At 31.3% G+C, this 27,500-nt stretch overlaps 1 protein-coding gene across 15 annotated transcripts in view; it reads left to right on the forward strand.

Annotated features, from left to right (window-relative positions):
* LOC122257092 (uncharacterized) overlaps positions 1-27,500 on the forward strand; it is a 386,597-nt gene that overhangs the window by 316,531 nt on the left and 42,566 nt on the right. For 10 of the 15 annotated variants that reach the window (XM_086542430.1, XM_086542434.1, XM_086542436.1 and 7 more), the window contains 7 exons: positions 293-481; positions 827-1,012; positions 2,632-2,807; positions 3,306-3,379; positions 5,608-5,737; positions 6,080-6,304; positions 6,941-7,021. In XM_086542430.1, the coding sequence (XP_086398556.1) occupies positions 293-481; positions 827-1,012; positions 2,632-2,807; positions 3,306-3,379; positions 5,608-5,737; positions 6,080-6,304; positions 6,941-7,021 (1,061 nt within the window). The remainder of the gene's footprint in view (positions 1-292; positions 482-826; positions 1,013-2,631; positions 2,808-3,305; positions 3,380-5,607; positions 5,738-6,079; positions 6,305-6,940; positions 7,022-27,500) is intronic. The other 5 variants (XM_086542438.1, XM_086542442.1, XM_086542444.1 and 2 more) reach the window with 1 other exon arrangement.

Below are 27,500 nucleotides of genomic sequence, written 5' to 3' on the forward strand. Positions count from 1 at the left end.
TATATCTGATTACCGTCGGTATTAAAAGTAGTAGAACATGGCATAATAAACTAACGATGATAAAATGAATACAAGTGATTTGACAATAATACAAAATTTTGATGATATTCAATTTTTTAGCACTGTTATTGTTTGTATTATCATTGATATAATTATTATGGCAAAAGTACAATACTTTTGATGATGATAACTGTCAATAGTGCTATTACTGTTTTCATTCATTATGTCATTATCACCGTGATCGTCACCGTTGCAATGACATTCCTATCATATTTTTATTTCTTCGTTACAGACACCGTACTACTGGCCCTCGCAGAACCACAGCGCCGACTCCACCGATTATGCCATCTACCTGACCAAACGGCTGTCTAGGAACAAGCAGAAACATGGTCTCGAGGATTACGAGCTGGAGGCCTACAACAAACTCAAGAAGACACTCTCTCACAAGTGGGATTTTATCACCATGCAGGCGGACGAGCAGGTGGGTTTGTGGGAAATGGGGTTTAGGTGGCTGGAGGTCTTTGAAATTTGTTCGTCAGCGCGTCAACCTGGCAGATTTCCGGAAGAGGGTCAGAAGCCGTAGTATTAGTGTATCTTAATTAGTTGTCAATTTAGTGGTGATTTTTTTTTTTTTTTTTTTTTTTTTTTTTTTTTAGGGAGTGTATTGAAGGATAGGAACGTGAAATACATATCAAGACGAGAGCACATAAGTATAAAAAAATAAACCGTGCATAGGTGCTGCTGTACATAACCATCTACCTAAGAGCATATCATAGAGTAAGCACCCATGATTAGGCCGAGTGACACAGCCAACCTCCCTCCACAGGTTAAACTGGCCAAGGATCGTAAAAAAGGCGACAAGATAGTGACGGACTCCCAGGAACGAGCGTACTGGCGTGTGTACCGACCACCACCTGGTTTCACGAACTGTCTCGAGATCGCCCCTGTCCCGGACAAGACGAACATGGCTAACAGAGTCCGCAAGAAAACTGTCGACGACCTGAAGAAAGATGTAAGGACGCCGCGTGGCTTTGGTTTGGTTGGGAGTGATTTTGATTTATGACTTATGATTTCGTGGCTACTTTAGCATCAGTATTATTGTTGTTGTTGTTGGTGTTATAATCATTATTGTTATTGTTATTATTATTATCCTTATCATCATCATTACTATCATTATTATTGTTGCTGTTGTTATCTTTATTGTTATTGTGCTTATTATTATCATTATTATAAGAATTATTATTATCATTATTGTTATTATCATTATCATTATTATTATCTTTATCATCATCATTATTGTTATTATTATCATTATTTTATTTTTTTTAATATTATTATCATTATCATTATTTTCGTTTTTTTTAATATTATTATTATTATCATTATTTTCATTTTCTTAATATTATTATTATTATCATTATAATTATTATTATTGTTATTATTTTTATTATTATTCTGATTGTCATCATTATAATAATAATTATTATTAATACTATTATTATTATTACTATTATTATTATCCTCCTCCTCCTCATTATTATTGATATTACTACTGTTATTGTTATTAATATGATAATTATAGTTATTACATTTATAATGATCATTATCATCATCGTCATCATCATTAGCACCAATAGTAGTAGCAGATATTGTAGTTGGTAATAGTAGTAGTAGCAGTATCGTCATTCTTGATATCATTATCATTAGTACTATCATCAATATCTAATAATGTTGTTATCACCATCAGGCACCACGGATTCATATATCTTTCACATCCAATTGAACTTGTGATTCCGAAACCCTATAGTCATATGTTATAGATATATAATAAACATTGGTAAATATACAAGTCAACCCTTGCCTGATCTTCTAGAAGCTTTACCCTCATCTTCATGCCCTTTGGTTCATTCCTAGTGCAATTTCTGCAATGAAGAGATTTAATTGGTGAGACATTTTGATTGTATTTCCTCAGGGTATGCAATTTTATCGAACGAAAGATGTGGCACGTTTTTTTTAGGAAGAATCTTCGTGTTCTTAGTAGCTGTGGGTATGGCGTAGGATGTTTGCAGTAATATGCAGTTTAGGAAAGGATATAAAGATGAAAATAAAAGTGTTTGAGAGTTCAAAAACATTTTCTCACTAATGAGTATTGAACAAAAAAACGTGTAATAGGTAGAATTTGTAGACTAGAAATAGACTGAAATAACTATTAGTAGATGATATATGTAGATAAAGATAAGATGATCGACAATGAAAACAATACCACCAACTGCTTGAACAAGTATCATTTTGTTGTTGTCAACCATTGAATAGAAATTTGTTAATTTTAGGAATTATGTATATATGAATATATATATATATATATATATATATATATATATATATATATATATATATATATGTGTGTGTGTGTGTGTGTGTGTGTGTGTGTGTGTGTGTGTGTGTGTGTGTGCATTAATGTTTACGTATGTATGTATGTTTAAGTATATAATTTCAGCTATGATATCCATCAAAAAAGAGGAAGAAGTCGAAAATGACTGGAGACTTTTCAGAAACACAAGAACGAAAATTAAAATACACTGCGCATTTGCCGAAAAAAAAAATCCCTAAATGAGCCCTCTTTAATTGCAGAATGAGTTCCTTGCAACGGCTGTATGTCGTACGCGGCAGAAGGTATCGCAGGCGGGCGAGAACCTCCTAACCCACTACGACACATATGCTGAGTACGACCCACAGCTGTCCTTCCCTTTGCCCTCCAACCCGTGGATCACTGAGGAGAATGTGTACTGGATACTCAACAGTCCAAAGTGAGGGCTTTTTCGGGTTGGAATTACCGCCACTATCATCATCATCATCATCATCATCATCATCATCAGGTCATCATCATCATCATTATTATCTTCAGATGATAATAATTATTGATATCAATGTCATTGGCAGTATCATTTATACAATAGTATTGCTAATATCATTGTCATAATAACCATAACCATTACCATTATCACAATGATAATTGCTAGTGTTACTAACATCACCCGTATCATCATTATTTTTTATTAGTTATTAAAAAAATGTATAAAAAAAGGTGACATGATACACTGTCATATTATATATCATACATTCAGTAATGGAATATTGAATCTTTCATATGTTAAATACTTCTTCAATTATATACAAACATAATAGACTATTACAAAAAAAAATATAAAGACAATTACGAAATTAAATCATATCTAACGAAAACCGTTAAGACAGCGCCGGCCACATTATCCCTTCGTTTTAAACCTATCGTCTTTTTTTTCTAGAGTGGATACCCTAACTGAAAAGCGAGTGAGAAGATGGGCTATATCTATGGAGGAATTACTCAGTGATCCCACAGGTATGATAGCATTACCTTTCATAAGTATAAGTACTATTAAGTATCGTTGCGCATTTAACTTTATATTATTGACATTTCTACCACCACGCTCCCAATAACAGTTAGTACCTCCTTTAACCCCCCACCACCACCCTCTCAAAACTTTAACCAGTCGAAATGTTATTGTGATGCGAGCTCACACACACACACATATACACACTGCATTTTGCATTAAGATTATTATGAATAATTTGAATTCCCAAGGCCTCGCTCCCTCAGGTTAATAACCACTGTTTTAGACCTTTGAACTGGTGAATACTAAAACTTCTAAAAGACTGTTTTAATAGAGATCCCCAGTGATAAGTCAGGAAACAATTTCTACCGTACGATTTGATAGAAACATATTTTTAATCATAAAATAACAGTAAAACGGCTTCCATTTTCCTGTTGTCAATAGTGAAAGATAGTCTATGGTCCTAGCTTGCCATGTTTCATTAGTCTGACCAGGGTGGTAAATAAAAATCTAAACTAACTGACCACTCAGCCCCTCTATATTAGCGTTCCAAAGGCAACTTAAACATAAGATAATGAATCCAACTTTTCCTACCGAGTCACACTCAAATTCATGGTTGCAAGTGACATACAAATCCATACACCAGTTAAATATGTCCTTGGGTAGGTCCCCATATGGACGTTCTATTCCACCGTGGAGAATGTCGACATTGAACGTATTTTATGCTAATGTCCCTAAAAAATACACAGTTTCACCGGCTATACTTAAGCAACACGCCCTTGCCACCATTAATGAGCATCTTGACTTTCTGAATAATGACTATGAGTGCTACACTGATGGATCCTTACAGTCTGGAAGTAGAGCAGGATGTGCTTATGTTGTATATAAAAACAATATTCTGCAGCACCAAGATTGTAGGAGGGTTCATGACTGGGCGAGCACCATGCAAACTGAGTTGGCAGGAATACTCATAGCCACAGACTTTCTGTTAACTCAAGACTCAGGAGTAATTTTCTGCGACTCGCAGAGTGCTCTCTGGGGGACTAAACACTCTTGATAAAGGTGCTGGAATTATCGTAAATGATATAAGAACAAATGTATATCGCGCCAAGGAACGGGGCCATGTTATACATTTTGTGTGGATACCATCGCATGTTGGAATCGCTAAACATGATCATGCTGATCGCTTAGCGATGTGATAAGCAAATTGTGGATATAGACTTTGGCATACCTCTTGCTAGGATCTCACATATAATAAGAACCTCCAAAAGGGAGGACTTGATGGGGCTAACAAACTCTCAAAGACCTGAAAGATGTAGCATAAAACATTTTGACCAGTTTTCGCAGGAGAGATTCATTTATGGTTCAAACAAGACAAGGACAAGATAATGTGATATTGTGACTGCAAAAAATAGACTTGGATACAGAATGTATTGGCAGGTCAGTTCAGAATGCATTGCAGAAGAAACTAAATGCAGACTTTGCAACGAAGAGTATAAACGAACACCTGAACATTACAATTCAGACTGCCATACGATACAACCTTTCAGGCCACCTAGCATGAGGTATGCAGAGTTGTATAATTATTTCATAACATCAACTGTACTAGAAGACGTACTTATGCTATATCCGAAATTCGGTATGTGATACCCTATTGCAACATTTATCATATATCTATTAACAGTTCATATACTATAGAATATAATCATGTTATTACCTTAAATTGTAATACAATGTTAGCAACAATGTCATGACTCTACATCAATGTATCAAAGCTTGCCCATGCCTGTGCAGTTAGCCAGTGTGGTAAATAAAGATCTAAACTAAACTTACCACTCCTGTGCAGTTGGCCAATAAAGAGCTAAACTTAAATAAACTGTGCCGTATCCTTATTACGGAATAATACTGTATTATGCATACCAAGTGTAACAAATCCTATGCACACCTGGGCAATACGCTTAGGTGGTAGATGAAAAGATGTAGGAATATGTGATTATCATTTCTCAATTGTTGTACTAACAGATATACTCGTTATATCCTTCACAGGAAAATATTTCAACACAATGATAAGCTGCTGTACGCTAATAAAGCCAAGAAAGAGTTTTGTTGCGAATCAACAAGTCCTATCAAAATCTCGTACCATTCAATATGTACTGAAAAATTACAGATTAGATATAATAAGTCCTCAGATGAAATTTAATTCATGTTAGAAGTTGTTCACCTAATACATCAACAGGCAAAGAGGAATTCACAAATTACTTGCGGAAAGAGTACTGCCATGAGAACATTCGCTTCTGGGATGCTGTGAACGAGCTAAGATGGGGACCTGCATCCGATGTGGCTGAGAAGGTCCAAAGTATATACGAGTAAGTGCTGCAGTCTCCTTTCCACTTTGTGATGTGCAAAATTAAATGGGTTGTTTTTTTCATAATGAAATTTGTCAGTAACCAACATGCGAGGGTTACTGATTAACTGTCGTGCTCCCAACTGTGATAAGTGCATGATAAATTGCTCTCATCTTTATTTTGTAATCAGTTTGCTATTAGATTCTTAATATGTGATGTGTTTGACGCTTTAGTTGAAACAAAAAAGTTTTAATTCTTGTAGAACTATTTTGCAAATATGATTCTCTTTATGAATACCTTTATACATTCGCTCAGAATTCAAACTCTACATCCGGCATGTGTTAAATCATTCTCTTCCGACAGGGAATTTCTTAAACCTGGAGCCCCGTGTGAGATCAACATTGACGGAAAGACAATGGAGAAGACGCAGTTGTTGATGAAGCAGCCGACTCGTTACACCTACGACTTGGCCGCAGAGCATGTTTATGTTCTTCTCTTAAAGAAGGATTGTTACCCAAGGTTCCTTAGGTCCGAAATGTACAAGAATCTGATAGCAACTGCCATCCCTCTACCGCCTCACAAAAAAAGGTTGGTCTTGTTCTGCAGAGGAGGGAAGTGTGACGCCAACCTTGAGAATTTCTAAGTTGCTGCCTTTTTATGCTTCCTTGTTGTGGTTAATTTTTCATTCTGATAATTTATAAGGCTTCTATTTTCCTATGTTATAATGCAAACAAAACAGTTTCTCAATGTGTAATCTGTACTTTCACTTATTGTTTGCTCTCACAACTACTTAATATTTAGTTGTCACTTTTAAGTTGGTTTCAGGCCTTAGATTTACCAGTATCTTCGTGTGTGGGCATATGGAAGACTTTCAGTCAGAAAATTCAGTCTTTTCCGCAGCATCCATATTAGCGGTTGTTTCACTGACTTTCATTTGACCCTATGAAGTATGTCTCCTGTTAGTTGATTTTTTAGTGTTTATTGAGTGTTTTGGCCAGATATCTTGTGTTCTTTTTTGTTGTTCTAATTAGTGTCTTGGCTTTAACTGCTTCATATATTGTTCTTCTGGAGCCATGGTTGAAGTGCACATTGATCTTCTCTTCACTTACTAATGGGCTGTTCTGATGTTCTCTTTTTCACCAACTAACGGCTGAATTCTTGCTGTCTGCTTGCCCCGCCCCCTTCGACTCTGGCCACGACCTGCACCTGACCTCTTGACGTCAGGCCCAACTCCATGCTGGTCCGCCTCATGGCCCCCTCCATGATGCTGGCCTCAGGGCCCGATGGCCGCGCCGGTCTGCAGATGTACGTGACGCTCCCCCATCCCCTTCCCCTTCAGCCGTGTCTAGCTCGCCACGCGCTTCCCTAGTTTGCTTTACTCTCCGTCTTAATGCATCACCTGTGCTACTTCTCCTCAGGCAGTTGCTTAAGTGCAAAGAGATCCCAACCGGTATTGCCTTGGGGGGGGGGGGGTGACTGATCTTATGCCACTGAGAGAGAGAAGAGAAAAATAGTAAAAGCTGATAGTTAATAAAATCAGGTAGAGGGAAAACGAGGAATGGAAATAAAAACAGGAAAGAGATAAGGAAAGAATTTACACTAAATTTATGATTTAGATGTTTACGTGAAATGGCATTTAGATGAAATCATCAATCCAAATAATATGGTCATGTGTGTTTTATGTATGCATATGTGGATGGGTGGACAAGTGTGTAGCGAGAGCATGTGTATTTTACATGCAACATTCAATCCTTGGTATACGTGTATGTATATTTAGGGATACCATAGGACCAGATGGATGAACAGTCTCAGAATTAAAAGACAGAATGACATTAATAATTGTTAAAGAGGTAGGTCTTATGTTCAGATTTTTATGATAGGATAAATACTATTAATGAATGCCCTCACTGATTATGTATGAAGGAAATAAATATTAAAGAGTGATTTATAGATAGGACAGATATGTGACTGTGTAAAGGCTGCTTGATTTGTATAGAGTTGGGATAGGGGATTATCAATACAAAGAAAAAAATATATATAAATTTAAATTAATTCTGGTCAGTTGACCTGATGTTTATGTCTCTTGATTGAAAATGAAATCAAGAGAATATTCACCTGTGAGTGTAATACAAAAGGCAATACTCGAGCTGGAAATCTCTTGCAAACATCGTCATATTAGAGTCCTATGACCTCAACCTTTTCCCAAAACCGAGATGCTCCCCTGATATCTTCTCCTGTATTTTGGCACCTTCAGCCTGTCACCTTGCTCATACCTTCTACGATGCTTGTTTCTTTCTCGTTCATTTCAACTCTTAATAGGTAGGCCTACTGATCCTTTGTAACTCGAATGTGCAAGTGAGTAAATTTGTTGGTAATTTTTGAATTTGGTTTCATGGCCTTTTATCGCTATTTTCAATCTTCATTTTTGTCTTGTTCTTCCCCATTATAGTTTGCCTTTTGGTTACACATTTCTTAGACCTTTCAGTAGATAGACAGGTATATTTTGTTTGGCATGCCAGTAGGAGGAAATGGCTTTACATAAAGCTCTGATACATCTGGTATAGACAGGTATATATTTTTGGAAGGCAATGGTGTTCAACATTTCTGCTATACTGATGCTGTTGAGGTTAGTTGACTGTCCACCGAAGATAGTAGATTGGTTTTTTTCCTCACTTATTACGTATTACCTTTTTTTTTTTTTTTCTTTTATCGCACTTGAATCTTTGGACATTGTTCTGGTTTATTTGGGGTACATATTCTGTATTATTTCTTGTCTATTATTATTTATGCAATTCCTCATTATTAGTAAATCCACATATATGAATGCAAATGTAAGTTGATGTAATTCGGGACTTACATACATACAATCTACATATCTATTTATCCAGCTATATGTTCATTTATTTATACATACATTAAGTTATTCATCCATCCAGTCATTCATTTATTCATCCATTTAATCATCAATTAATTAATTCATTAATTCATTCATCCATGTAATCATCGATTCATCCATCCATCAATCAATCCATCCATCCATCCATCCATCCATCCATCCATCCATCCATCCATCTATCCATCCAACCATCTATTCATCCATCCATGTATCTTTCTTTCTCTCAGTTGTTATATATACAACAATAAGAGTGTGTATGTGTATGTATGATCATATGATAAATCAGAAGTAGGAATAGGAGTGTGTATATATATATATATATATATATATATATATATATATATATATATATATATATATATATACATATTTATAACAAACATTCACATACACATACACATAACATACAACAACACAGAAAAACATACAGACACAGACAAAGAAGTTCATATAGACACATCCACAGACATAGACATTGATATAGAAAAGATACCAGCCTAATATACTCCACAGCAAACCGGTATCATAATTCTCAGTCAGGGATCTGAATGTGCCTATGCACATAAGCGTCTAATAGCTACCTCAATCTCACAACATCGTACTGATTCTACTGTCTAAATAACTCTGACATACTAATAATAACTAAAAAACTCTTCACATCACTCAATATCTCAACTCAAACAATACATCTCACTCTCATCATCTCATCAAAAATATATCTATATTTCAATATATCTATCATATAAAACTATCTATAAACTAACACAATTATCAAACATCTCAATCCAAAAACATCTATGCTCTGTATAAAGATGTTTAGTTAATATATGATGACAGGGTGAGGCTTTGTGTCGTGTGTGGGTGTGTCGTGTGTGTGTGTGGTGTGTGCTGAGTGTGTGTGAGTGTGTGTGTGTGTGTGTGGGTGGTGAGTGCTGTGTGTGTGTGTGTATGTTAGTGGGGGTGTTTGTGTGTGTGTGACGTGTGTAAGGGTGAGGCTGTTTTTGTGTGTGTGTTTGTGTGTTTGTGTGGTGTGGTTTGGGTGAGTGTTTGAGTGTCCCGTGTGAGTGGGTGAGTGAGTTTGTTTGGGTGCTTGTGGTTGGGGAGGGTGTGTGAGTGAGTGAGTGTGTGTGATTGTGGGTGTGGGTGTGTGTTTGTGTGAGTGTGATGTGTGTGTGTGTGTGAGAGTGAGTGGGGGGTGTGGGTGTGTGTTTCTTCTTGGGTCGTGTGTGATGGTTTGTGTGAGTGTGGTGTCGAGGTTGTGTGTGTTGTCTGTGTGAGGGCGTCTTGTGAGTGTGTGTGTAGTGATTGTGTTTGTGTGTGTTTGAGGTGGTGTGTGGTTTGCTGCTGTGTGTGTAGTGTGTGTGGGTGAGGGTGTCGATGTGGGTGTGTGTGAGTGTGTGTGGTGTGTCGGTGTGTGTGTGTGTGTGCTGTGATAGTGTTTGTGTCGGGTCGGGTGTGTGGATTGCGGGGTTTAGTGTCGTTTGTGGGGTATGTGTGTGCGTGTGTGTGTGTGTTTGTGTGGTGTGTGTGTGTGTCGGGTGTGTGTGTAAGTGTGTGTGGTGTGTGTGTAAGTGTGTGTGTGTGCTGTGTGTGTGTTTGGTGTGAGAGTGGAAGTGGATGTGATATGGTTGCTAGAGTAGTTGAGTGTGTGGTGTGTGTGTGTGTTTTTGTGGTGTGAGTGTGGGTGTGTGTATTTGTGTGTGGATTTGGGTGTGAGTTAGTGTCGTGAGAGAGCTGTTTGCTGTGTGTGTGAGTGTGTGTGTGTGGGGTCGTGAGTGTGTGTGGGAGTGTGTGTGAGTTTGTACTTTGAGGGGTGGTGGTGAGTGTTGAGTCTGTGTGTGTGTTATTGTGAGTGTGTGTGAGTGTTATGTGTGTGTTTGTGTGAGAGTGTGTATGGTGTGTGTGAGGGTGAGTGAGTGAGTGCGTGGGTTGAGTGTGTTTGATGTGTTTGTGTTTTGTAGTGTGTGAGAGTTAGTGTGTAGGGTGTGAGTGCTTGTGAGTGTGTGGGTGTGTGAGTATGTGTGTCATAGGTGTGAGTGGGTGAGGGATTTAGGGTGTGAGGAGTTAGTTTTAGTGTGAGTTTGTGTGTGTGTGTGTGTGCTATGTGATAGGAGTGTGTGTTATTGATGTTTTTTAGGTTGTGTTAGAGTGGCTAGTGAGAGGCGTGTATTGAGGAGTTGTTTGTGTGTGAGTTTGAGAGAGTGAGAGTGAGAGAGTGTGGGGTTGGTAGTCGGGGGGGGATAGATGGTGGTACTTGTATAAGGGTTTGATTAAGATTTGTTGAGTTTTGGCTGGTGAGAGTGCTCGTCATCAATGTGGGGTGGGGGTGTTAGTGTGCGTGTATGTTTGTGTGTGTGTCTTGGGTGAGTGTGTGTGTGTGTGGTGTGTGTGTGTGAGTTTGTGGGGTGTGTTCTCCGTGTGGTGTGATGTATGGTGTGTGAGTGTGGTGTGTGTGAGTGTAGTTTGTGTGTAGTTTGTGAGAGTGTGGGTGTTTGATGTGTGTGAGTGGGGGTGGTGAGTTTTTGGGGGTAAGTTTGTGTGGGGTGAAGGAGAGAGAAGAGAGAGCAGAGAGAGAGCGAGAGAGAGAGAGAGAGAGAGACGAGAGTGTGTGTATACCTAACCAACCACAGTGAGAGTGGTGTGTGTGTGGTGTGTGTGTGTGTGTGTGTCGGTGTGTGTGGGGGTGTGTGGGGGTGTGAGTTGGGTGGATGAGTGTTTGATGACTATCCTCACTCAAAACTATCTCTATATATATATGAGTGAGTAGTTTGTGTGGTTTTGTGTGTGTTTGAGTGATTTTGGTGTTTGTGAGTAGAGAGGGTGTAGTGAGGACAGAGTGAGTGAGTTTGTGTGTGATGAGTGTGTCTGGGTGAGTGTGTGTGTGTGTGTGTGTGAGTGGGGGAGTGTGTGATGTGTTTGTGTGTATGGTTATTTTGAGTGAGAGTGTGATGAGTGTGGGTGTGTGGAGACGGAGTGGATTGTATTTGAGACTGAGTTTGTGTGCGTTGGTTTTGTGTTTGGAGGGTGTTTTGGGTGGGTGTTCTTTGTAATTAGTCAGGTTGGGGTAACAAACAGTCTGAGAGGGGGGGCGGGGGTGTTGGTGGTGGGGGGTGGGGGTCAGTAGCTTGGGTGTGTGTGTGTGTTACTGGATAGTGTGTGTAGGGAGAGTGTGGTGTGTGTGTGCTGAGAAGTGTGATGTGCTGTATGTGTGTGTAGGGAGGTGGGTGAGTGGGTGGGGGTGAGTTGGTGTGAAGTAGGTGCGTGTGTGGTTGCTGAGGGTGGGTGTGTGTGCTTATGTGTGTTGGGTGTGAGTGTGTGTGCGAGTGTGTGTGAGTGGCATAGTGTGAGAGTGTGTAGTGAGTGGATGTGTGGGCGTATGTGTGGAGTGTGCGTGTGTGTGTGTGTGGGGGTGTGTGACAGTTTTGTTGTGTTTTTTTGTGTGTGTGTGTGTGGTGTGAGTGTTGTGGGTGGTTTTGTGTACAGTGAGAGAGTGGTGATTGTGTGAGTTTGTGTGTAGTGAGTGATTGAGTGTGTGAAGTGTGTGTGTGATGATTTAGGTGTGATTGATTGTGAGGGTGTTTGTGTGTGAGTGTGTGCCATTAGAGATAGTGTGTGTGTTGGGTTGGTTGGTGTTTGCATGTTGTGTGGGTGTTGTAGACGTACAGTTAGTGAGTGTGGTGTGTGTGTGTTGTGTGTAGAGATTGATTTATTTTGTTATGAGGGATTGGTTTATATATAATTTGTGTGATAGTGTTAATGTGCGTGTGTTCTATATTTAGAGAGAGAGTGAGATTTTTTTTATGTTTGTAGTTATATTTACTATAGAGAGGTGTTGGGTGGATTACTGTTAGAGTTTTTGAGTTAATGTGTTAGATTAATTGTGATATAGGGGAATGGGGAGTGACGTGTGTGAGGTTATATTGAGAGTGAGAGTGTGTGAGAGATGGTTGATTGATGGGGAGGCGTGTGATAGTTAGGAGTGTGTGTGTGTGTCGTGAGAGTGCGTGTGCTGGTAGTACGTATGTGTGTGTGAGTTTGTGTGGAGCTCTAGTGTGTGTGAGGCAGTGTGGGTGTGCGCGTGTGAGTGTTCGTGATGTGTGAGTGTGTGCGTAAGTTAGAGTGTGTGGGTGAGGGTGGTTATTTTGTGTAGTGAGAGTAGAGTGTGCTGATAGAGTTGTTTTGAGAGCTTGTATGTGGGAGTGATTGTCTGAGTGTGTTTTATGTATTAGTGAGTGTTAGATTTGATATACAGTGGTAAGTGAATCGTATAAATGTGTTTGATAGAGTGATATGTTAGGGTGAAGAGTATCGTGTGTGTTTGTTCAGTGAAGTTAGTGTTTGTGAGTTTTAGGGTTGGTTTTGTGTGTGTGACTGTGATTGATTGTGTGAGAGGATTTTGTTTGTCTCGGGCATATGATGCTGAGATATATAGTGGTAGTCCGTGAGTGTGAGTGTGCTTGTTATTGTGCGTGTAGAGTGTGTCGTTATAGATGGATTGTATATAGTTAGATGAGATTAAATGGATGATCTGTGAGTTTTTCGGAGAGTTAGAAATAGAGATTGCGGGGAGACTTTATTTGTGTAGTTTGTGATTGTGTTTTAGTTGGTGAGTTGATAGTGAGTGATAGTTATCGTGTTAGTTTGTGTGTTTTAGATATTATGATATATATTTATTGATATATATATTATTTGGGTGTGTGTGGTTTTGGTTCTTCTACTTTTTGTGTGTGTATGTATACCCCCCCCCCCCCACCCCCCCCCCCCCCACCCTATACATATACAGATACTCACGCACAGATTTAGATTTTTTTTCGTGATAGTGTATTTAAGATATGATACGAGATTAGATTGTGAGAGTGTTAGCTAGTGATCAAGTCATGATATTTATATATTTTGTTTGAGCTTTTATAGTAGATATAGTTTGTTTGATATATTTGTATTTAGATAGTAGAGATTTTTACGTAGATTATTTATATGATATATATTTTGATATAGATATATTATGTTATATACCTATATACCTTTAGATATGTTATATAAATCTTATTTTACTATATTATATGATATTTTTCTATTTAGAGAATTGTTATATATGTTTATATATACATTTTATATTTAAGATATATTTTTCATATGTATATATATCATAAATATGTATAAATAATGTTTATATATCTTATATTTCTTTTTATCTTATATCTATTATTCTATATATATTTGTATTTTTATATATTTTATTATATACTGAGAGCGAGAGACACAGAAAAGAAATAGAAAGAGAAAGAAAGAGGAAAAGATCTATATATATATATTTATATATATATATATATAGAGATAGATATAGTATCTGTACTATATACGTCTATTTAGAATTATTATTATATATATATAGTTATATATATATATATTTTTTTATATATTATATAATATATTTAGTATTTATATATAGATATATATATATATTTATATGGATATAGATATATATTATTTATATATCTATATATATTTATATATATAGATATACATATTGAGATATGTATATGTAAAATATGGATATATAATAAATATATATAGATATATATATATATATATATATATTATATATAAAAATATATTTATATTATGTATGTATGTGTATATATATGTATGTATAATTATTTTTATACTATAAACATCTTAAATGCATTTATCTATATACATTTATGTGTATGTTTATTATATTATAAAAAAAATATATATATATACAAATATAGTCCGATATATATATATATATATATATATATTGATATTTTTTATATTTTTTATATATATATGTATATATGTAGACTTTAAGGTATTATATATTTTTTTATATATTATATCATATGTTTATAGATATGTATATATATTATTTATATATATATATATATTCTATACGTGCATTATATATTTTTGTAGATATTTGTCTGTATTATAGTTTTATTTTTAGAGAGTTTTATAGTTTATATCTTCATATATTTTTGTTATATATATATTTATTTTGATAGATTTTATATATGTGTGTTTTATGTTTTTTGTGATTTTTATAGCTTAGATATAGATTGTATTTAGTGTTAGTGATTTATGTGTGTAGTTACGTATGGTAGGTTAAAATTATAGAAGAATGTAAAAAGAAATTGTGGTTTATAATATGTGTGTCTGTGGGTATGGGGGTGTTTGTTTGGGTAATATATATATATATTTATTTAGATAGAGTATATAGTTATTGATTGTTGATATATTTTGTGATCTTATGTTTTTGAGTTGTTGCAGGGGTGGTTTATATATTGATTGTTGGTTTCGTTTGTGGGTAGAGTATAGATTTTTATAAATATTAGGGAGTTAGTAGTTTGTTTGGGGTTTGTAGGAATTGTTAGCTGAGTGTGAGTTATGAATTTATGGAGATGTTAGAGATATATATACATTTTCTTAGTGTTTTATTATTTTTAGTTTTACTGTTATATATTGTTATTATTGAGATAAATTATTTTGATAATGATTTAGTTAAATATATATTGGCTTATATAAATTTGGTTAGGGATCTATGTTCGTGCTTAGTATTTTATTGTATTGTTATAGTTACGTGTATTTAGATGTGTTTGATATCTAGATAGTGTGTATATATTGATATTTTTCTGTATTATATTTAGTTGTTATATATTGTGTTTTGGCAGTGTTTTATGAGATAGATTGAGAGCCTTTGTGGTTTTATATTTGTTTTTTATTTTTTGTTTGTAATTATGATATAGATATTAAGTGGGTTTTATATATATGTTTTTTATATAGATATCATGTATAGTTATTGATATATAGGTTTCGTATTTGTGTATATATAGATACTAGAGTAGATATATTTTTATTTATATATAGATAGAGTATATATATATTTGATATGTATTATATTTTTATGCATATAGGTATATAGTTTATTATATATATATATTTATATAGAGCTTATATCTTTTGTATGTATTTATATATATATTTGATATTTATATGTATTTGTATATATGTATTGTTATATATATATAGTAATTTTTATAAATTTATATATGTATATTTATATAGATATTTTTTATATATTTAAGATTAGATTTATTTTTATTACATATATATAGGGTTTTTGATATTTATAAATACTTATTCGATATCTATTCGTTTATTTTATTAGTGTTTATATTTATATATATATATTTATTGATATATGGTTGAATGACAGATATCTATTGATTTATATATAATATTTATATTTTTGATAGATATATATATTAGTTATATATATTTGAATGATACGTTTTTATGTATACTATACTACGTTTGTAGATTTATTTATTTTTAATATATATATTTATATATATATATATATATATATAGGTGATTAGAGAGGAGTGGAGAGCTGGTGAGGACGATGGAGAAGAGGTGGTGGTTGAGAGTGAAGAGAGAGAGTGAAGAGAGGTGATTTTATATTGTAGGGTACAAGTTATTGAGTGTATATTTAGTTTGAGATAGTTAGAGTGTTTTGTGAGAGTGAGATTTTAGATATTTGTTAGTTAGTAATGAGTGATATATATTTTTATTTTTTTTTTTATAGCTGTGGAGAGTTTTATAGAGTTAGGTTTTGATTGAGTTTGTGATTTATTAAATTGTTTTATTTATAGAGTTTGTTTTTTGCTTTATATAAAGGTTTTATTCGTCTTGGTTATATAGTTAGATATAGTTAGTTATTTTTAGTTAGATAGTTATATATATTTTTTTTTATAGTGATTTAGATATTATTGATGTTAGAGATCGTCGTTAGATATATAGTTTTTTAGATGTGAGGGTGTGTTTTTTTTCTTCTTCTTTTTTGGTTTATGAGTAGACTTTGTCATGTACAAACGATAATTTGAGAGAGAGAGTGTGAGTCGATTGTGTGTGAGTGTTATTTTGAGATGCTGATGTAGTGTTAGTAGATTCAGAAAGATTGGGGAGAGAGCTTTTTGAGTGTGCTTTAGATATATATATTTAGTGGGTGATTGTGTTAGTGTGTGGGAGTACGCTCTTGAGTTTTTAGTTTTATTGTGAGATATATATTATATATTGCTAGTGAAATTAGTGAGATGTGTAGTTTGGTTTTTTTATATATGTTAGAGATTTGTTAGATTATTGTATGGAGATTGATTTATGGATTTATGTCAAGGGTTTGACTGGTTTTGTGGGAGAGATATAATTTTGACGAAGTAGGGTTTTTAGCTGATAGTTTTCGGGAATATTATAGATAGATGGGATATTTTGGATAGTTATATACAGTATTGTTTCTAGGGTTTGCTAGATTGAGATAGTCTTTTGCTTGTTGATCTACGATTGTTATAGGGATTGTTTTAGTCAGAGTGTGAGAGACAGAGGAAGAAAAGAAAATGGAATGAGAGGGGCGAAAGAGGAAAAGATTGATTATGTGATATTGTGAGTTGAATAGAGAGATGAGTTTTAGTGAGTGTTAGAGTTTAGTGTTTTAGCGACGGATTATTTATAAAGTTGAGTGTTTTTTGATGTGTGAAGTGTGTCGGTGTTTGGGAGAGTGGGTTTTTTTGTGGTGGTAGATTGATAGTTGAGAGGTTTACGTATTTTATATTTGTGAGTGTGTTAGTTAGAGATTTAGTTGTAGATTTATACATAGAGAGATTGTTTATGGTAAATAATGGATATTGTTAGATTAGATTTTTTATCTATAGTAGATATTAGTGTTAGTGATATTGATATAATTTTATGGGATATCGAGGTGCAGGTATGTGTATTTTTATGTTGTTTGATCTATATATAGATATAATGAATTTCTTAGAATTGCATTTTATCTATATTGAAAGATATGGGTTGTAGTATATTTAGCTGATACTGAATGTCGTGTGATTAACTTTTATTTAATTAGTGCTTTTTATACTACGTGTCCCTAGTTTTCTATAGTGTGAGTGTGTTGTGATTGATGGATTCTTTCATATTTTGATTTACAGTTGTTGATTGAGAAGTATTTGTTGAATGTTTTATTTAGATGTTATATACGTTTTGATAGTGTGTATAGGTAGAGGTAGACGTCGATACTTATAAAGTTTTCTGTTTGTTTGATATTTTTTTTGAAGAGCTTTTACTGATATAGAAGTTGTTTAGACTGAGAGATAAGATAGTATAAATATTATTGATATTTTGTTATTGATTATTATATATATATAATATATCTATATTTAATTTATATAGAGGGGTGGAATTATATTTAGTTATAGACTAGTTAGATATATTTCAGAGATATATATATATATATATTATATTTATGATTTATATATATAGTTGTGTGTGTTTTTCATAATGGATGGAGAGCTTATATAAATTTTTTTTTTTAAATAATAATGTATGTTTATAAATATGTGTGTATGGGTGCCTAATGGTGTAGGTTGATTGGGTACATATGAATTATTTTGTTGTTATGTTTATATTTACTAGGACTCGTTATATTTTGTGTTTTTATATAGTTATTATGTATATTGATTTATATAGATAGTGTTGGTTTATAGATATATTAGCTATATTTGTATATTATATTTTGATAGTATTATGGATTTTTATTATTATAATATTTATAAAGATGCTTGAGTTTTATTTACTATGTTATATTATATATATTGTTATCTATATTAGTGATTGATATTCTATATACATATAGTTATTATAGATATGTATTGACTAGATTTTTTTAGATAGATACGATTATATATATAGTTAGACATTATAGATATTTTAGATATTTATGCATATATTAATTTGTATATGTTTATTTATACTTTATATATATATATATTATCTATATATATATAGATAGTATTTATCTTAGATAGAGTTAGAATATATATGTTATATATATGCTTTATATATATTTATAGTAGAGTTATCATAGATTTTTATATGTAGTTTATATATATATATAATATCATACAAGTTAATATATATAAATATGTTTTAATATTTTTTATAAATATATTTTATAAGTTTATATATAAGTATATATATGTTCTGTAATGTGTTTATATATATACGTTATATTTTTATATTTTATATATATAGATATTTTTTATATTATATAATTATGTATATTTAATACTCTGCTTAATGTATATATTGATGTTTCTTTATATTTATATATTATTTATATATAATACTATATATATATTTATATTTTTATATATATATATTTTTATCTATATATGGTATATGGATAGATGTATTATTTTATCTATATATATAAAAGAATTTAAATATGATATATGTATATATTTATATATATTTATATATACTATATATATATATTTATATATTTATACATATATATATGTATAATTTATATATATAAATTCAATCTATAATATGTATATATATATATCCTTATATATATAATATTAATATATTATAATATATATATATTTATATTTATTTGAATGTACATATATATGAATATATAAATATATATATATATATATATATATAGAGAGAGAGAGAGTGAGAAGAGAGTGGACGAGAGGAGAGAGAGATGAGAGAGACGAGGGAGAGGAGAGAGAGAGAGAGAGGCGCGAGAGGACGAGGAGAGAGAGAGGAGAGAGAGATGTGTGTGAGTTTTATTTTAGATTGTATGTAATATACTATATATATTTTTTTTATAGATATTTTTTATTTTTTATATAATATTTTTATATATTTAGAGATAAGTTAGATTTGTTCATTTGATTTAGATAGTTTGATTGTTTGGATATATTGAGATGTAGAATATTATATAAATACATTTATATATATTTTTTATATTTTTTTAGTAGACTATGTTTATCAGTCTATACCACCACACACACACACAAACTTATATTAGATATATTTACTTTATTTATATATAGATGATTTCTTTCTGAGCATATATTTTTATATTTAGATTTATATTTATTACATACAAACACACACACTCACAACACATATATATTTTGGGAGATATATTGTATTTATTTATTTTTAGTGCATATAGTATAGACTATATATTATATATTTGGTTGTTTTTTTTATATATTTGAATGTATAGTATCCGTGAAGATATGCTTTTTTTATTAGATATAGTTATATATTGTGAGTATGCTATATTGTTAGTATATATATAGTGTAGAGATATAGTCTTTTATATGTGTGGGGGTGTGTGTGAGTGTGTATTTTTTTTTTTTTTTTGTGGGGTTATGTTGTGGGATGAGATTCTGTTACGAGATTGATGATTGTTTGAGAGTTTTATATCTTGTTTTTGTTTTTTTGTTGTACGATTTAGATAGATTAATAGATATTTTTTATATATTTTTTTTATATATATATATATATTTATATAGATATGTTTTAAATTGATGAGATATTATAGATTTAGAATATATTTATATATTATATATATAAATTTAGATATTGATTTTAGTGGATATACTATAGATATATATATTTATTTTTATTTATTTAGGTATACAGTTTTATTTGTTATATTTTTATAATATATATATATATATATATTTATATATTTTTTTTTTTTTTTATAACTTTAAAACTTATTTATACATTTATTTAAGTATATATATTATAGATTTACATTATTGTAGTATATATATGTATTTATATATGTTAGATACATTATATTATATAGGGACGATATATACATTATATTATAGATAGATATGTTTTTATAGAATTTGTATATATTTACGAATATAAATCAATATATCTATATCTATCTTTTCTATTTATCTATCTATCTATATATATATATATATATTTATATATATTTATATTTAGTATTTAAATATATATACCAAAGAGAGAGTAGAGCGAGACAGTGAAAGGAAAGAGAAAGAGAAAGAGAAAGTGAAAAGAGAAAAAGAAAATAGTGAAAAAGAAAGAGGAAAAAGAAAAGAATAGAGAGAGAGAGAGAGTGAGAAGAGTTGATGCCAGAGTGAGAGAGAGAGTAGAGAGTGTGAGAGGAACGAGAGAGAGAGAGAGAGAGAGTGGATCATTTGGAGTGTAAGAGAGTATTTAGGTGTATTGAGAGTAAGTGAGTTGACGATTGTGTTGTGTGATTGAGTTTAGATTGTGTGTTAGTGTGATAAATTGTGTAGATTTAGTGGGGTATTGTGTTAGTGTTAGTGTGTTAGTGTAGTTCACAGGGATGGATCTAGTGAGTTGGCTACGGGAGAGTAGAGTAGTTGTGAGAGGGATGGTGAGGCTGATGCGTGGGTTAGTTCTCGTATGTTTGATTGTAGATGTGTGTGTGTTATAGTGTTGTAGTGTGGTGGTGATTGAGAGAGTTGTGAGTGTGGTGAGTGTGAGGTGTGTGTGTGTGTATGTGTGTATGTTTCAGTGTATGTGTGTGTGTGGAGTGTGGTGTAGAGTTGGTGGTTTTTGTTTGTGTGATGAGTGAGTGGAATTGGCGTGTGGGGGTGAGTGTGAGCGTGCGAGCGTGAGTGAGGGAGTGTGAGTTGAGTTTTTTGGAGGGTTATATTGTCTGTGTGAGAGTTGGGGTGTGAGTGTGTGTGAGTGTGTGCGAGAGTTCGGCGTTAGGCGTGAGTTTGTGTGTAGTGAGTTGTGTTTGTGAGGTGTGATAGGATTTAGCGAGAGATTTGTTGTATATTTGAGTGTTTTATTTTTAGAGAGCGTTATATATTGTGTGTGTGATAGATAGAGTGACACATTGAGTAGTAGAGATAGCATTGATAGTGTTAGAGAATGTAGGTGTTATGATATGGGTGTGGGTGTGGGGGTATGTTGGTGGGGGGGGGGGGGGGGGATGTGGGGGGGGGTGGGGGGGGGGAGTGTGGGTGGGGGGGGGTGGGAATAGTGACGTCGAGTTTGTGTGAGTGTTTGTGAGTGTGTGTGAGAAGTGATTGTGAGAGTCGTCGTGATTGTTTTTGATCTGTGTGTGTGAGTGTGAGGTTGTGTGATTGTAGTGTGAGTGGGAGTGTTAGAGTGTGTGAGATTGGTAGAGTGTCGTGTGTGTGGTGTGTGTCGTGTTGTGAGTTGGTGAGTGTGTATAGGATGTTTGTAGTGTGTTGTGAGAGTTGTTTATAGTGTAAGAGTTAGAGTGAGAGTTGTGTGCGAGTTTGTGAGAGTGGGGCGTGTGTGTGGGTGTTTGTGTGAGAGAGTATATTGAGTGAGTGTGTTTTGTGTGTGAGTTGGTTTGAGATAGAGTGATTATATTTGTATAGAGTGAGGAGATTGGTGGGATAATGGGTGTGGTGGTGTATTTGGGTTAGTGTTCTGTGTGAGTGTGGTAGTGAGGTTTGTGAGTGTTGTGTGTTTGTTTGTGTTTAGGTGTGTTTGGGGTAGTGTGTGTCGTGTGGATAGATAGGTTTGGTGGGAGTGTGAGTGTGTGAGTGTGTGTGAGTGTGTGGTGTGTGGAGTGAGTTGTGATTTTAGGTTGTGTGTGGGTGGGTGAGTATATGTGTGTGTGAGTTTTGAGAGTGTGTGTGTGTTTGTGTGTGTTAGTGTGTGTGAGTGTGTGTGTGGGTGAGTGAGTTGTGTTTCGTGCGTGTAGGGTTAGTTTGTACTTCGTGTAGTGGTTTGTGTGTGTGTAGAGCGTATGTGTTTTTGTGTGTGTGTGTTAGTGTTATATATTGGGGTTTTTTGGGGTGTGTGTTATATAGTGTTTTGTGGTTGAGAGTGGTGTGTCGTGACTTAGTGTGAATGTTTGTGTTTATCAGTGCGAGTGTTTGTGTATAGAGATTGATGTCTGTTGTTATATTATTCGTGTTATGTCGGTAGATACAGTGGGGTGAGTATAGGTATATTGATTGGATGGCTGTTGTTCGGTTTGTGAGTTTGTGAGTAAGTTATTAGGTAGTTTTGAGTAGATGTTTAGTTATATAGTGTGCTGTTAGTTTTTAGAAGAGAGTAACTGATATAGAGTGTGTTGAGTGTGAGTGATTTGTAAGTTGATTTCATTTTTATGTGAGTGAATCCCCACCCCCCCACAGAGATGGATTTGATAATATATTTGTAATTATTCTTTAGCAGAAGTATATGTTTTGTGATAGTATATATTTATAGAGATAGTTATATTTTTGAGTATTTATATTTTTTATATATACTTTGATTATATGGTATTTTACTGGTTAGATATATAAATATACGTTCTTGTATTTAAATTGATTTTGATCAGATTTATATTGTGATTGTATATTTATAGTTCTATATATATTCTGTTTGATGAGCATATACTTGTGTTTATATATAGATATTTTTTTATATATTTTGTATATACATTTTTTAGATATTTAATTATATATTTTGTATTGTAAATGTATATGTAAGATTTATATATAGATTTTTATATATATATTTATATATTTATATAATTTTTATAATTTATGTTGTGCATATAATTATTTTATTATATGTTTTTTTATATAGTTTGTTATTTTTTCAAATATATTTTTAATTATTTACGCACTCGGACCGTCTATGAGTCCCTAGATACGACACACGCTAGACTACCCTCCATACTAAGAGATAGATATATATTAGTGATAGTATTTATATGATTTTTTACACTCCTTTGAGTTATGACATTTACTTGGTTACAGATTATTATTTACATTTATATAGCAGTTTATCTTATAGAGTGATAGTGATAGTTTTATTTGTATATATATCCAATCTTATTAGAAATATATATATATATATTGTTATATATTATATATATATTCTTATGTATGTATATATAAACTCGATATAGTTATATTTAGATATATAGAATAGATTGATAGCATTGGATAGAGAGCATAGATATATGAGATAGATTAGATAGATAGTGACGACAGTTAGATTAATTAGATAATACATATGGTTTTATATTTATTAATAACTAAACTTATGCAAATATTTGTTTTTTATATATTTTTTTATATATATATTTATATTATAAATATTTGATGCGTTGGATATATATTTATTTACATATTTTTAAAATATGGAACATGGTACTTATGATTCTTATAAATCAGTAACATGATAAATATATCATTACTAAACAGATATATATATTTATTTCTATAGTTATTATTCTATATATATATATTATTTATATATATATATTTAAGATATATATTTATATATTTTTTTTGCCCTTACAATACCTACCTACTTTAATAATATAGATATATAAGTGTATACGCTAGCTCCCTATCTTATATATTTATAATATATATATCGATATATATATATATATATATATATATATATATATATATATATAGATATATATATACTTAGAGAGAAAGAGAGAGAGTGAGAGACAGAGATAGCTAGAGAAGAGCGAGGAGGAAAAAAAGTCAGTCGCAAGCCTGAGTAAAAATTTTTAGAGAAAGAGAGAGAGAGAAATGTGATGTTATACATATATACATACATGCAGATATGTATATATATGCATAAATGATACCTTTTATTTATGTATATATTTAGATATATAGATATATATATATATTTATATATATATTTATATATCCATGTGTGTGTGTTGGGTGTTGTGTGGGTGTGTGTGGAACACACGAACACTCCGAAAAACAACCACCCTCAACCCCTCCCCCCCCCTTCAATGCAACCACCCCCCCTCACACACCCCCCCGACCCACTCCCCCCCCACCCTCCCCCCACCCACCCCCCTCCCGACCCCCCCCCCACCTCCCCCACCACCACCCCACCCCCCAACCACCGCCCGCACCAGGAGTGTGAGTGTGTGCGGGCGTGTGGGTATATTGTTTCGGTGTAGGGTGTTTCATATGGTGTAGAGTTTTAGAGAGTGACTGATTTTTATGATGAGTTTCTTAGTAGTTGATAGTTGAGATTAGGTGTGAGTTTAGTTTAGTATTGAGGTATTTTTGTTTGTGATTAGATGATATATTGTATTGATATGTTATATGAGTGAGAGATTTAATTTATTGTGCTATATTGATGGAAAAGATAGAGTATTGTTGAGGGATGTGAGAGATTTAAAGTGATTTTTAGGATTGATTTTGTGTTGTTTTGATAGTTATATAGATAGTGGTATAGTGATATTGATTAGTGAGTGGTTTTAATATTTACTGATTGAGATTTATAGTGATATTTAGAGTCTGTTATGGTTGAGTCTTGTGTTATTATAGGGGGTTTGAGTGTGAGTAGTTATATAGTAGTAGACTGTTTCGTTAGTGGAGAATTAATGACGTGGTATTTTGATTTTGTGTGTAGAGTGTGTGACTTTGATGATAGATATAGAGTCTAGATATTTGTTGTGATAGAAACATTGATCAGTAGTTTCGTGGACGTGTCGTGTGAGTGTAGATAGTTATATTGATATTGTAGGTTATATTTTTTGGGTTATAGAGAGATTGTGTGGGTGAGAGTGTTTGTTAGAAGAATAGTGTGTGTGAGAACTAGAGATGATGATATTTTGAATCTGAGGGGGGTGGATATATTGAGTGTTGAGGTTTGTGTTTATTTTGTTGAGTGGTGAGTGAGTCTGTGTGGTGGTGGAGGTTAGTGTTATGTAGTGAGAGAGTGTATATAGAGTTCTAGTTATTAATGTGGTTGTAGTTTAGAGAGTACACAAAGGCCCCCCCTTCTAATATATTTAGTGTTGATTTAGATCAGATGTACTTTATATAATTAAATTTTAGTTTTATTGAGATAATATTTATTTATATGTATAGTTATTTAGAGTGATATAGATATGTGTGTATATATCATCTTAATGTTAGTGAGTATTGTCGTGATGAGTGGTTTAGTTGAGTGAGATATATATTTTTTGAGTGATTGTTAGATATATTTCGATTTATAGATAATATATATATCTATGTTGGGTGTATGTCCTGCCCTTGGATATATATGCATATAAATTATTTTTTTATTCTTGTTGTTGATATATGTGTGTCGAGAGTTAGTGATTGATTTTCGATATTTATAGAGATTTATGAGTATTTGTTATATTGATATATATTTCGGTTAGATTGTGTGGTTTGGATGTTTTGTGGCTCCGTGCCATAATATTAGTTAAGTAGATTTGAGTAGTTTTGAGTTGTCTAGTGTGTTTACACAGATAGAATGGATTTAGTGAGATATTCTTTTTATTTTATTTGAGATATATATAGATAGTTGAGATTGGTATATTTATATTATATGATGTTGGTACATTTGTATAGAGATTGATATTTAATTTTGACTTATATATATTCTATATATATATATATATTATATATATACTAGATATATAATTTATAAATTATTAATTACTTATATAAACAAATTTAGATAGTATATATCGATATATATATATTTTTATATATATCATTTAGATACTTTTTATTTATATATATATTTATATGTATATATATATTTATATATAAATTTATTTTTTTTTATATTTATATATATATTTATATTATATATATATTATATATATATATATTTAGTATAGATAAGTAAATTGATATTTATTATATCTATATATATATCTTATATTATAATATATTTTTTTATATATATTTATATATTTATATACAAATATATTTTAAACATATATAAAGATTATATTTAATACTAGTATATTTCCTATTTATTTATTCATATATATATATATAAAAATTATATATATATCATAGATATAGATTTATATAGATCTATATTTGGGTGTGTGTGTGTGTGTGTGTGTGTTTATATATATGCATTATATTTATAGTTAGATATATTTTTTATATATATCTATATATATATATATATGTATTATATATTATATTTTATATTATATAGATATATGTATGTTTATATTTATATTTTTTTTATAATTTATGTATATATATATATAATATATATATATATATATATATATAAAGCTCCTATTTATATATATATATATAATATATATTTTTTTATATATATCTATTTGTGTATATCATATATAAATTATATAAATATATATATATATATATATATATATTATATATATATAACTATTATGTAAGTCTTCCCCTCCCCCCCCCCATATATGTATATATTTATAACAAAATAAAATAATATTTTTTTTATATATTTATTCATTTATTTATTTATTAATATTTATATACATATGTATGTATATATATGGATTTATATATTTTTTATAATATATATTTCTGTATTTATAATATATATATATATACATATATATGATATATCTATATATATATATATATATATAATATTATATATATATAGGTAATATATTCTTTATATATATATATATATATATATTTATATATATATATATGTATGTACCAATATGTATATTATATATATATAGTATACTTAATCCATTATATATATAAATATTTATTAATATAAATAAGTTAAATATATATATACTATATATATATACATATATAAATTATTAATTTACACCCCCCCTCATAAATATAACAACAACTTACCTAAATTGTCGTCATAAATTATAATATATATATAATATATATATATATTATTTTATACTATAGATATATATATATATGTATGGTCTATATATATAATATATATTATATATATATTTTTTATATATATCTATATATAGTTATATATTATATTTATATGTATATATATTTATATATATTTTTTTTATATATATATATATCTATATATATATATTATTTTTTTATATATATAATATTTATATCTTATTAGATATTTATATATTGTATATGTAATTAAATTAATTTATAGATATATAACATATATAGATTATCATATACATATAATTTATTATATATATAAATATATATTTATTTAGATATATATATATTTCATAATATTTTATATATATATTATTTGTATATTTTT

The sequence above is a fragment of the Penaeus japonicus genome, unplaced genomic scaffold (genome assembly GCF_977035675.1).
Source record: "Penaeus japonicus unplaced genomic scaffold, GWHDUDI00000001_assembly GWHDUDI00000012, whole genome shotgun sequence".
Lineage (NCBI taxonomy): Eukaryota > Metazoa > Arthropoda > Malacostraca > Decapoda > Penaeidae > Penaeus > Penaeus japonicus.